This window comes from Hemitrygon akajei, chromosome 10 (genome assembly GCF_048418815.1).
Source record: "Hemitrygon akajei chromosome 10, sHemAka1.3, whole genome shotgun sequence".
NCBI classification, from domain to species: domain Eukaryota; kingdom Metazoa; phylum Chordata; class Chondrichthyes; order Myliobatiformes; family Dasyatidae; genus Hemitrygon; species Hemitrygon akajei.
In genome coordinates, this window is record NC_133133.1 from 145,522,952 (window position 1) to 145,536,692 (window position 13,741).

Genomic DNA, 13,741 nt, shown 5'->3' on the forward strand with positions numbered 1-13,741 from the left:
TAAAATTACAGGAGGTAGGGATTTAGCGTAAGGTGTGTGAAGGGGTACAATATTGGCTCAAAAAAAGCAGAAAACAACAAGCTATGGTGGGAGGATCACTTTGACTGAAAGAAAGCTTGAATTTATATTTAAAGCAGTTAAGATATGGAGTGCTTACTGCAGAATCTAAAAATTATGGCTGTTGGGTCCTTTCTGTCATAGGCCAGATAAAGTGTACCAGGAAAGTGCGGGGAGTATGACTCGTTATGAATGATTCTTCCTAGCAATTCACACCTCAGTGTAAATCTAAGTAGTCAGAATATAGTATGGAGGAGGAACCACACTGAAGGATTTGTATGCACTCAAATACTTTCAACATGCACTGGTATCCATATTTCAGCAAAGGTAACAACTGGTTCCCACAGGGTGGGGTACTTGCTCCTCCAGATTGGTGGGTCTTTGGAAAGAGAATGGTCTCCTTCCATTTATTGTCAAGGACAAATTGTGGGCTGTCCTGTTTTGCGAGATGGAGAAAAAGTTAAAGTCAAAGTACAATGTATACACGATTGTCATAATTTAATTATTATGGCTTTGTATGATGTAGACTCTCAGTTGTAAAGAAAACCTGAGGCAGCAAGGAGAGCAATAAGGGTGTCACATTAGGATAATGTTCATGAATGAAAAAGTTAAGTTTGCTATCTCAATAAACACAAGCAAGCCATCCTGAGCAACTGCCTATGAGAAGTAGGCTGCGAGAACAGTTAATGCTACAGTAGTTTGTTTCAGAGCCATTCTCGTTGTTGGTGAAATCTGCGAATTTCAAATTTGTGAATTAATTTCCTAAGCAGGTCAAATTTGTGAAATACTTCCTAGATCAAACCTTCATCCTTGATAATTCATGTAATTTCTTTCCACATTGTTCTTTGGTGTATGTGAATTGCTTTGGTTTTGATCATTTGGCTGCCATAGGAAGCATGACTCCATTGTGAGGGAGTTTCTTGTAGATTGGCCTCAAAATGACATGGCTTTGCTTCACATTCTGCTCCACTAAAGATATAAAAGTCAATGACTGTGTAGTCTGAGGCATGTGACATTCTACCTACCCTTCCACAGCCTCTTGTAGACCTTTTTCAGCTAAGACGAGCACATAAATGCACTTAAGAGAATTTCATTGAGAAATGCCCTTTAAGGCCTGATGTCAATTACCAGATGTGTAAGTGGCCCAGTGAAAAGCATTGTGCTGCTAATCAAAGGGAAATGTGAAAAACCAAGGAATATGAATCACGTGTCAGCATGCACTTTCATAGAAATCATGAAGAAAACTGTACACAATTTGCACTAACATGAGCAAGAGAAAATGCCAGAAACATTCAGGTGAGGTCACATCTGTGGGAACAAAAACAGAGTGAACATTTCCGATCAAAGGTGTTTAAAGCACATATTGACATGGGTTAACAGTGTAAACTCCCGTTTAGGAGTGATAATAATTTTTACATAGAAGTTCAGGTATTTAGATTCAGGAGCACAAGAATATACTGGGCCCAAATAAAATAGGCCAGGAATATTTGTGCATGATGACAGGCTAGGATAAGGAGAATTTAGGGGAAAATGCCAAATAGAGCAAAGAAAAAGACTGGCTGGTAAACAGAACAGCATGACTCTGTCAGTTAACAATATAATGACTTGACAGGAAAATTGAGGCCAAGGGTGCAAAAAGGTTAAAATATTAAGCATGAATATGAAAAAAAATCAAAGGGAAATTAGATACAAAGTGGGAGTGAGGTAGCAAACGGAAAGAAACTGCAATAAAAAGAATGGGGTTTACATTCAAAATTATTCTTTCAAAGTTCTAATTCTGTGAAGAATGCTTATTACTCTAAATGACATCTGATGGCGTGTACAAAAAGAGTGTTGACAAATACAAGCCAACTTGTGAAAGACTAATTCAGCCTGACTGTGTCCAGGTTCTTGAGTTCCAGAATGCGTGGAATCAAATACTTCACCGAGAAATTGGATTATACCTGAACTGAAGCACCCAAACCCTACCTTACTGTCGATAAAATAGAGTCAATTTGAGCAAGTGCAAGATGTGCAGAGTTTTCAATAATTGAAAATGCATAGCTGATTGCCCAAGGATATATGTCCCTTGATAATCCCTGGGGAAAAGATTAGCAGATGGAATACAATAAGGGAGGTGAAAAATTACTCGTTTGGTAGAGAAAAAAAATAAAAATAAAGGAATTTTGTTCCAATTCTGTTCTTCTAAAATTTGGGCATAATTTTTCATGTTTTTCTTGTGAATGCTGCTTTTCTGATACAACATGCCTGCCATTCTACAACAAACAAGTTTGTCATTGCAATTGCAGATACATGCACTTGTGCACATGACAATAGACTTGACTGTGACTCTCCGTTCCACAGGCTTCTCCGGTCTTTTATGTGGCATTTTGTGCAATACTTAAAACCACATGGGCAATATCTACTCAATTATATTAATCAACCTCTGGTACTTTGAAAAAATCAATTACATTAGCTAAAGACACTCTTGCCCATTTTCCCTTATTAATGTTTCAAAAATGTTACCCATCACTGAAATTAAACTGACTGCCCTACAGTTAACCCTTCATCAATTTATCACTTTGAAATCCTCTCACACTATCTTATATCTAGGAAGATTAGGATTATTACACTGGACAATAAATTTTTCGAAAGTGTTCCTTCCTCAGAAAAGTCTTTTCTTTATGATAGACTGCTTGAAGCCGAACACAAGTATAATTTAAGAATATTTGTATCATGTAGGAATTTAGAGAAACAAAAAGTTAACAATATAGGCAGTCCCCGGGTTACGAACCCGTTCCTGAGCCCGTCTTTAAGTCGGATTTGTACGTAAGTCGGAACAGGTATATCCGGTATTATTTGGCGTCAGTTAGACAAATGCTTGCCTTAGTATATAGTATATATTTTACTTTTCTATGTATACAAAACACATAAGAAAAGTATGTACTGTATTTCAATAATTAAAACACTGCGTTGCTTAGTAATAATTATAGCTTTCATCGAGGCAGGGCCTTTCGCATGCTCCATTATTCTCACTTTATCCTTTAAAATTGTTCCGATCATTGACCAACGGTAGCTAACACTTTTCCATTGACCAATGGCATTTCACCTTTTACCGATCGCTTTATTATTTCCACTTTATTTTCAACTGTGATTGTTTTCCGTTATTATGCCTGCAGCCCCCTCCTTTGTGAGAATCGCAAGATCACTATTGGGTTGGGTCAGGGGACCCAGGAAATGAGAGAGAGACGTGCAGAATGCCTCGTTCCTCGGCGATGTAAAGCTACGGGACATGGCCATTGTCTCTTGGAGACACATTTGTGGATTGAAATACTATGCTACGTGAATGCCCTCAGGCAAAGTGGGCTGGGTGAGAAAGAGATTGCATCACCCCAACCTGATTGACATCTACGACCCTGCGAGTCAGGATAAAAGAGGGTCTGTAGGAACAGCCCCTCAGACGCACCAGAAGAAACGCTAGCGATCCCGTAATAGCGGGAAGCCATTTGAAGGAGGCCACATGCGTTCAGTTCCGTTGCTTGGGACTGGTGGCTGGAACCACGGAAAACGGCTTTTAGCTAGCAACGGGGAAATCAACTCCCCCGACTCAAAGGACTGGCATCATAAAAGACCCGGGCAAGTTTAAAACCGTCTCTCTTAAACCCAAAATGCTGCAGCTTGAATGACAGTGACTTTTATATTTCCATCGGACAATACATTATCCCCTAGACAACGATAGAGCTATTTCTTATTATTATTATATCCGCGCTTTTAGAGTTAGTATTGATGAAGTATATTATCTGTATGTTTGCCTTGATATTATTTTGTGTCTTTTTATCAATAAATACTGTTAAAAAATAGTACCATCAGACTTCAGCGGACCTCTCTATCTTTGCTGTTAAGTGACCCAGTTACGGGGTACGTGACACCATCAACGGAACAGAAACACTGCAGATTCAGCGGGTCCTGAGCTACGCCAGGTCCTAAAGTCCACCGCACAAAGACAGGTTAAATGGGATAAGTGGGGATGGTGCTGACCCAAATACACTAAAATATCTTAAACATAATAACACAGTACTGTACATAATAATACAATAATAATAAAAGTAACTACATATGGTTGCATACCGGAAGGGGCATTCGTGAGGTAACATTATGATGGACCTGGTGCTGGAGAGTCCAGGTTTGATTCTGCAGCTGGAGAGGGCAGGTTTACTACTGGAGTCAATTTCTTGAAGTAGGCATCAAGGGAGGCTTGTACAGAGCTTTTCTTTCTTTCATCATAAATGACCTTGTAGCAGCTGAGGTTCTGGGTAACTTCATGGTAAACTTTGCTGAACCTCTTTGTATTATGATCTTGCTCCTCTAACTTTGCCATCCCTGCTTCAATGAGACTAACTTTTCTGTCGCAAACTTTTTCAGTTCCGGAGTTCCTAGGTCAGTCTTCGTTTTCTTCCTCAAATGTCCGGGTAAATTGTCAAGCACAAGGAGAATCTTGAAAGGAATTTTCTTGGCCAAGCAATAACGTTCAACAGCAGAAACAAAATGGTTCAAGAACCAATCTTCAAAGACGGCAACTGTATCCCAAGCCTTTGAATTTGCCTTCCAAATAACGGGAAGAGATGCCTTAATGATGTGGCGAAGTGCCTTTGGATTTAGGGAGCGATACACAAGCAAAAGCTTGAGCTTGAAATCCCCGGATGCGTTACCCCCAAGCAATAACATTAGCCTATCCTTCGATGCCTTATGCCCTGGTGCACTTTTTTCCTCTTTCAAAATGTAGGTCCTTTCAGACATTTTTTTCTCCAAAATAAGCCAGTCTCATCTACATTAAATATCTGGCCTGGCAAATAACCTCCCTCCTCAATAATTTTTTAAAAAAAATTTCAAAATCACTCGCAGCACTTCCATCGGCACTCGCTGCTTCACCTTGTACTTTAATATTATGTAAATTTGCCCTCACTTTGAAACGATTGAACCAACCCCTACTCACAACAAATTCTTCATCACAAGCACCTTCACTTGCTGTATGTGCAGCTTTTAAATCACTGAAAAGGCTTCAAGCCTTTTCTTGCAGTAAAGTAAGGTTAATAGGAATATTACGCTGATTTTGATCCTCTAACCAAATTATCAATAGCCTTTCCATTTCAATAATCAAGTTATTGCGTTGCTTAGTAATAATTGTAGCTTTCATCAAGGCAGGGCCGTTCACATGCTCCAGTATTCTCACTTTATCCTTTAAAATTGTTCCGATCGTTGACCAACTGTAGTCTAACACTTTTTCAATGACCGATGGCGTTTCACCTCTTTCCGACTGCTTTATTATTTCCACCATATTTTCAACTGTGATCGTTTTCTTTTTCTTTGATGCATCACCAGCACTTGCATCAGATTTACGCTTTGGATACATGGTTACAAGGGTAAATAAGAGAAAAATTTAAGCCAAATACAAAGTTACACACTCAGCACAGTGTTGGTGGGAACATGATCTGACTTAAAATGGCGGGACGGCCTTCCACAAGGCAACAAACCGCTGAAGCCACGCAATGTTTTCATGAGTGTCACAATGTAGTACGTGTGTTCGTTACTACGAACCATTGTATTTAACTCTGGTTTTCAATATAATAGGCTTTGTGGCAGGTTGTTCGTAAGTCAGATGTTCGGGGACTGCCTGTAATTAATTGCATAATCATTCACCCCCTTTGAGTCAGTGTTTAGGAGATGCACCCTTGGCAGTAATTACAGCCTTGAGTCTGTGTGGATAGATCTTTATCAGCTTTGCACATCTGGACACTGCAATTTCCCCCTGTTCTTCTTTACAAAACTGCTCAAGCTCTGTAAGATTGCGTGGGGATTGTGAGTAAAAAGCCCTTTTCAAGTCCAGCCCCAAATACTCAATTGGATTGAAGTCTAGACTCTGACTCGGAAACTCCATGACATTAACTTTGTTGTTTTTAAGCCACTCCTGTGTAGCTTTGGTTTTATGCTGGGGTCATTGTCCTGCTGGAAATCAAATCTTCTCCCAAGTCACATTTCTTTTGTGGACTGCATCAAGTTTTCCTCCGGGATTTCCCTGTATTTTGATGCATTCATTTTACCCTCTACTTTCACAAGCCTTCCAGGGCCTGCTACAGTGAAGCATCCCCACAGCATGATACAGCCACCACCATGCTTCACGGTAGGGATGGTGTGTCTTAGATGACGTGTGGTGTTTAGTCTGATGGCCAATAAGCTCGATTTGGTTTCATCAGACCACAGAACCTTCTTCCAGCTGACTTCAGAGTTTCACATGTCTTTTGGCAAATTTTAGCCGAGATTTCATGAAAGTATTTCCCCCCCCCCCCCCCCCTCCCAACAGTGGCTTTCTCTTTGCCACTCTCCCATAAAGCTGCGACTGGTGAAACACCCAGGCAACAGTTGCTGGATGCACAGTCCCTCCTATCTCAGCCACTGAAGCTTGCAGCTGCTCCAGAGTTGTCATAGGTCTCTTGGTCCCTTTCTTACACGGTCACTCAGTTTTTGAGGACAGCCTGCTCTAGGTAGATTTACAACTGTGCCATATTCTTTCCATTTCTAGATGATTGACTTAACTGTACTCAGAATAATCAGAGACTTGGAAATTTTCTTGTATCCTGACTTGTGCTTTTCAATAACCTTTTTGTGGAGTTGCTTGGACTGTTCTTTTGTCTTTGTGGTGTAGTTTTTGCCAGGATACTGACTCACCAGCAGCTGGACCTTCCAGATACAGGTGTATTTTTACAACGCTCAATTGCAACATCTTAACTATACAGATGATCTCCATTTAACTAATTACATGATCTTTGAAACCAACTGGCTGCTCCGGTGATGATTTGCTGTGTCATATTAAAGGGGGTAAATACTTGTGTAATCAATTATTTTGTGTTTCATATTTGTAATTGATTTAGATCACTTTGTGGAGATCTGTTTTCACTTAGACACAGAAGAGCCTGTTGATCACTGTCAAAAAAGCTAAATTAAATCCACTGTAATTCAATGTTGTAAAACAATAAAACATGAAAACTTCCAAGGTAGTTTGAATACTTTTTCAAGGCACTGTATCTACCTTAAGCAAGATTAACCTTTTCAATATAACAGTTTTCATATCTTTATCATCTCTATTATGATCAATATTTTGCTTGTATCCTCTGCCTTGCCTAACACCAGAAGGGAAAGTGAAAAGATGGCCAAGGACGTCTTCGGGATAGGTGATGGATGGGACGAGATCAGGGAAAACTTAAGAGAAAGATCTTATTCATATGCATAATTTTTAATCTTAGGAAACACTGCAATTTCATTTCAATTTACCTTTTGTCCTCCACCTGCTGGACGTTGACTAATGTATTCTGGGCCCAGGCGCCTTTGCAATGCAGTCTGGATTGCCTGATATTCCTCAGCTGTATACTGATACTATAATGGAGAAAAATAATGGAATTAATTTGATACAGTTGAGATGCTTTATGTGTTCTGTATTGTTTGAAAGAAACAAGATTAATTTCAGTTTTAAAGTTTACTATCTAATGGCTTAGCAAATAATTGCATTCTGTACTACACTACTGAATCAGAGGATAGTGGGTATACATTTAATCCTGCATTACACCAAATGCTGAGTTACTGAGATTATTGAATTAAGTTGACACATTGAATTTTGTGACTCTTGGATTAGAGGCTGATTATTGAACAGCAAACTTAGAATCTATCAGTTGCAGCATGGTTAGCCACTGGTGGGAGGAGCTTCACATCAAGATAATTTGCTAATATTCACCTTTCATCTCTGGCTGTCCTCTGAACTACCAGAGTTACTGACTACTGTACTATTGCCATCAGAGATATTTTTGGTGGAAAAGTACAGTAAGAGAAGTAAAACATTTTATTTTAATAAAATTTACACTTTGTTTAGAATAAACTTATGATTATTGCTAACAATAGGGTTCATCTTATTTACATAAGTACTCAAAATAATTAATATTTCTCAAGCACTGAAATTATTCATTTTACCACTTGATTACTGGGATCATGAACGTTTACCCCTTTAAATATACTGTAATTGAACATCTTTGTTTGCCAAGCAATTTTCCATGGGCTGAAGTAGAATGAGTCAAAAACTTCAGTCGCTAGTATCATTGCAAATAGTAACATGTGCTGCATCAGTCTGCAGTTTCTACAAGTAAGGGATGGAAAAAGTAGTAGGAAAATGAGTTTTATAACGGATTTTTGAACTTTCTAGCATCGGGGTATGTGAACATTAAATTAAAATTTATATCCTGATTAGCATTCTCTAAAGAATATCTTACTGAATCATCATCATCATCATATGCCGTGTTGCATGATGTAGCTGAACATGGTCTCATGACCATGATTGTTCTTGGCAACATTTTCCCCATCAGATGTGGTTTACCATTACCACCTACTGGGCAGTGTCTTTATAGGATGGGTGACCCCAGCCAGTATCAATACTCTTCAGAGATCATCTGCCTGATGTCAGTGCTCACATAACCAGAACATGTGATATGCACCAGCTGCTCATATGACCATCACCACCTGCTCCCATGGCTTCACATGACCCCAGTCGGGTGGGTGGAAGCTAAGCAGGTGCTACAAGGGTGACCTGCAGGCTAGTGGAGGGAAGGAGTGTCTTAAACCTCCTTTGGTAGGGACTTATCTCCACCCCACCACTCATATTCTCACTGAATATTACACTAATTTATGTACCTTTAAATAACCGATGAACAGGAAGTTGTACTGTCAGGTATAGTCTGCTTCTCCCTTGTTGTGAAAAGCACAGAAGATTCAAGATGCTGCCAATTGCAAGAAGCAACAGATCTCAGATTTCTTCCAATTTCATTGTAAATGATAAATCATTAAATTTTATTACAAATAACAATTTCATCCAAATTGTAAATTGTTAAATTCTTGGTTAATGGTAGTGATTCATGGTATATAAAAAAAAGGTTGGGAACCCCTGCTTTAAATTCATACTGATGATTTGTCATGGGATGAAATAACAAAATGTTCAAAAGTTCATTTACAGTGGTGCTGGAAAGTTTGTGAACCCTGTAGAATTTTTTCGTTTTCTGTACAAATAAGACCCAAAATATGATCAGACCTTCATGCAAGCCTTAAAACTAGACAGAGAACCCAAATAAATATATAACACAAAATATTATGAACATTGCTTCACTGTTGGGATGAGGTTTTGGTGTGCAGTGCCGTTTTTCCTCCAGACATAGCAATGTGCATTTCTGCCAAAAAGTTCAACTCTTGTCTCACCTATCCACAGAGCAATATCCCAGAAGTGTTGTAGAACATCCATGTGGTCTTTCACAAACTTGAGATGTGCAGCAAAGCTTTCTTTGGAAAGCAGTGGTTTTCTCTGTAGTGTCCTTCCATGAACACCATTCTTGTTCAGTGTTTTTCTTATAGTGGGGACACAAACAAAGACCTTAACAAGTTCTAAAGATTTCTGTAGGTCTTTTGATGTTACATAGAAACATAGAACACCTACAGCACAATACAGGCCCTTCGGCCCACAAAGTTGTGCCGATCATGTCCCTACCTCAGAAATTACTAGGCTTACCCATAGCCCTCTATTTTTCTAAGCTCCATGTACCTATCCAAAAGTCTCTTAAAATACCCTATTGTATCCACCTCCACCACCATTGCTGGCAGCCCATTCCACTCACTCACCACTCTCTGAGTAAAAAACTTACCCCTGACATCTCCTCTGTACCTACTCCCCAGCACCTTAAAGCTGTGTCCTCTTGTGGCAACCATTTCAGCCCTGGGAAAAAGCCTCTGACTATCCACACGATCAATGCCTCTCATCATCTTATACACCTCTATCAGGTCACCTCGCTTGGATTCTTTTTCACCTTCTTCAGCCCTGTACGTTGTACTCTTTGTGTGATCTTTGCAGGATACCCAATCCTAGGGAGAGTAGCAATAGTACTGAATTTCCTCCATTTGTGGCCAATTTCTCTTACTGTGGACTGATGAACACACAGGTCTTTGGAAATGCTTTTGTAGCCTTTCTCAGCTTAATGCAATTCTACAATTCTCCTCTGAAAGTTGATTTTGATCGAGGCATGGTGCACATAAACAGAACTTTCTTGAGAAGAGCAGGCTCTGTCAGTTACCTGACTTTGTGTGTCTTTTAAAAAAAATACAGACAGTCCACGGGTTACGAATGAGTTCCGTTCCTAAGTCCATCTTTAAGTCAGATTTGTACTTAAGTCGGAACAGGTACATCCGGTATTATTCAGCGTCAGTTAGTCAAATGTTTGTCTTAGTATATATTTTACCTTTCTATGCATATAAAACTTAAGAAACGTATGTACTTCAATAATTAAACCACTGCGTTGCTTAGTAATAATTGTAGCTTTCATCGGGGCAGGGCCTTTCACATGCTCCATTACTCTCACTTTATCCTTTAAAATTGTTCTGATCGTTGACTGACTGTAGCCTAATGCTTTTCCAATGACCGATGGCATTTCACCTCTTTCTGATCGCTTTATTATTTCCACTTTATTTTCAATCGTGATCCTTTTCCGGCAATGGAAAAGAAACAGCAGCAGCCGTGGGCTGCGGGTCCTGAGCTCCCCTGGATTCTAAAGTCCACCTGCACTGAGACAGGTTAAATGGGACAAGTGAGGGCGGTGCTGACTGGAAAAGGTGGGGGGGAGGTGATCAGGGTGAATCTGGCTAAGAAAAATTTATGCCAAATACAAAGTTACACACTCAACACAGCGTTAACTGCAACATGATCCGACTTAAAATGGCAGGCGGCGTTCTCCTTCCTCGAGCCGATGAGTTTTTAATATAATAGGGTTTATGGCAGGCCGTTCATAAGTACGAGTTGTTCGTAAGTTGGACTTTCGTAACTTGGGGACTGCCTGTAGGACAGGGCACCTCAGCAAACCACACCTCCAATCTCATCTCATTGATTGAAACACCTGACTCCAAACAACTTTTGAAGAAGGTATTTCCCCAGAGGTTCACATACTTTTTCCAAGAAATACATGTAACATTGGATCATTTCTCTCAATTAATAAATGATCAAGTATAATGGTTTTTGTGTTATTTATTCAATTGGGTTCTCCTTATCTAGTTTTAGGATTTGCATGAAGATCTGATCACATTTTAGGTCATATTAATGCAGAAAGAGAAAATTCTACAGGGTTCACCAACTAGCACCAGTGTATTATCAAAGCACACAACTTGAAGTTCTTCTTCTCTGGGTAGCCATGAAATCAAGAAACAAAAGAAAGGTAGCAATGATGATCAACCCCCAAAACCCCCTTCCCCACACAAAAAGATGAACAAAAACGGAAGAGGCACATTGACTCCTAAATCCCTCCTCCCACACAAAAAAAAGGCACATTGACCCCCAGAACCCCCCTCCCAGACAAAAAAATTAATAAAATGGAACATGCACATCACCCCCAAATCCTTCTTCTCACACAAAAAAAATGAAAAAAATGGAATAGGCACATTGACACAGAAAAAAATAAAAAAGATTGGGTGAAAAATACTGAATATTAAAAAAACACTATAAGACTGAAAAAAAGCCTATAGTCCAAGTCCACATCCAAAACAAGAAAAACCTAGGGAGCTGTCTCCGCCTCTGTAGCAACTGGTGCACTCGCCTTGATGCTTCAATCTCCCTCGTTACTTTAATTCATGAACAATAGAAGCCTTAATCGGTGAAATGGAGTCGAACAACGGCTTGTGCCCTGTTCCGCAGCCTTCTCGCCACGAAATTCACGCACATGGCCTTTGTCTTCTGTAATCCTCTGAGACTGCAGAGCACTGAAACACCCAAACGATCTCCAAGTTTCTAAATTCAGCTTGATGTTTCAATCTCCCTTGTAGTTGTAATTGCCAAATAACAGAAGCTTTAATTGGCGAAATGGATCAATCATCTGCTCGCAGAGCACCCGCCATGAGGTTCGCACATGCTGCCTTTGCCTCCTGGAATCCTCTCGAAGACTGGAGAGTGCTGGAACACCCAAACAAACTCCAAACAGCAAACCACAGGCTCCAACAGTTCGAAAATCACATCCAAGACAAAATACAAATGTGAAAGACATAAGAGAAGTGGAATATATGGTTTCATGATCTATCCACAAGATATCGACTGAAGGAGCAATGTATGCAGGCACTATCTTGACCAGAAGTCCTGAAATGTTAAGAAAATAAACTCAGCTGTTCCAGAGTACACAGGAATTAATAGTCCAACAAAGCTTGAAGTTTACTTGAAGAGTACGGTATTTTCTTCTTTTAGCAAGCAATATTATTACTTCTGTTACAAAAAGTGAATAGTTATCGTAGTGCTGACCACTAATCAATAAAGAAATCTGCATCAACAGATTAGACCGAGAGATAGAGAAGGCATGTAAGAAGGGCAATGTTGTTATAATCATGGGGAAGATTTCAATATACAGATAGATTGAGGAAATCTAGTTGGTGCTGGATCCTAAGAGAGGGAATTTGTAGAATGCCTACGAGATGGCTTTTTAAAACAGCTTGCGCTTAAGCCCAATGGGGAACAGCAATTCAGGATTGGGTGCTTGGAATCACCCAAATTTGATTTGGAAGGTAAAGGAACCTTTAGGAGATTGTGATCATATGATAGAAATCACCCTGCAGTTTGAGAAGTAGAAGATAAAATTGAATGTATCAGTATTACAGTGAAGTCAAGGGAATCACAGAGGCATGAAAGAGAAGCTGGCCAAAGATGATTGGAAGGGCACACTAGCAGTAATGATGGCAGAAAAGCAATGGCTGGAGTTTGAGGGAAATTTGGAAGGTGCAGGAAAGATACACTCAAAAGATGAATAGGTATTCTAAAGGGAGGACGTGGCAACCATGGATGACAAGTAAAGTCAAAGACGACAATAAAGCAAAAGTGAGGGTATATAATACAGCAAAAATTAGTGAGAAGATTGGGAAGCTTTTAAAACCAACAGAAGGCAACCAAAGAGCCACAAAGAGATAAAAGAGCAAATATGAAAGTAAGCTAGTACAAGCTTGGGAAGCATATACAAAAAGAAAGATGAGAGTGGATATAGGACAGCTGGAAAATGAAGCTGGAGTGGCAGTAATAGGGGACAAAGAAATGGTCAGTTTTCACTGTGGAGATACTAGCAGTATGCCAGAAATTTGAAATGTCAGGGGGCAACAGTGAGTGTTGTTGCTATTACTTAAGAGTAGGTACTTGGGAAGCTGAAAAGCCTGAAGGTTGATAAGTCACCTGAACCAAATGGGCTACATCCCAGGGTTCTGAACAAGGTATCTGAAGAGATTGTAGAGGCATCAGTAGTAATCTTTCAAGAATCACTGATTTCCTGAGGTTCCTGAAGATTGGAAAATTGTGTTACTTCACTCTTAAAGAAGGGAGGGAGGCAGAAGAAAGGAAATGATAAACTGGTTAGCCTGACTTCAGTGGTTGGAAAGATGTTAGGAGTCTATTATTAAGGATGAGGTTTCAGGGTACCTGAGGCACATAATAAACTAGGCCAAAGTCAGCATGGTTTTCTAAAGGGGAAATCTTGTCTAACAAATCTGTTAGAATTATTTGAAGAAGTAACAAGCAGGAGAGACAAAGAAGAGTCAGTGGATCTTGTTTATTTTGATTTTCAGAAGGCCTATGACAAAGTGCCACACAAGGCTGCTTAACAAGAGCCCC

At 39.7% G+C, this 13,741-nt stretch overlaps 1 protein-coding gene across 2 annotated transcripts in view; it reads right to left on the bottom strand.

Moving 5' to 3' along the window:
- Positions 1-13,741, bottom strand: part of rad52 (RAD52 homolog, DNA repair protein) — a 38,322-nt gene that overhangs the window by 22,074 nt on the left and 2,507 nt on the right. For both annotated transcript variants that reach the window (XM_073059260.1, XM_073059259.1), the window contains exon 2: positions 7,363-7,464. In XM_073059260.1, coding sequence (XP_072915361.1) covers positions 7,363-7,464 — 102 coding nt within the window. The remainder of the gene's footprint in view (positions 1-7,362; positions 7,465-13,741) is intronic.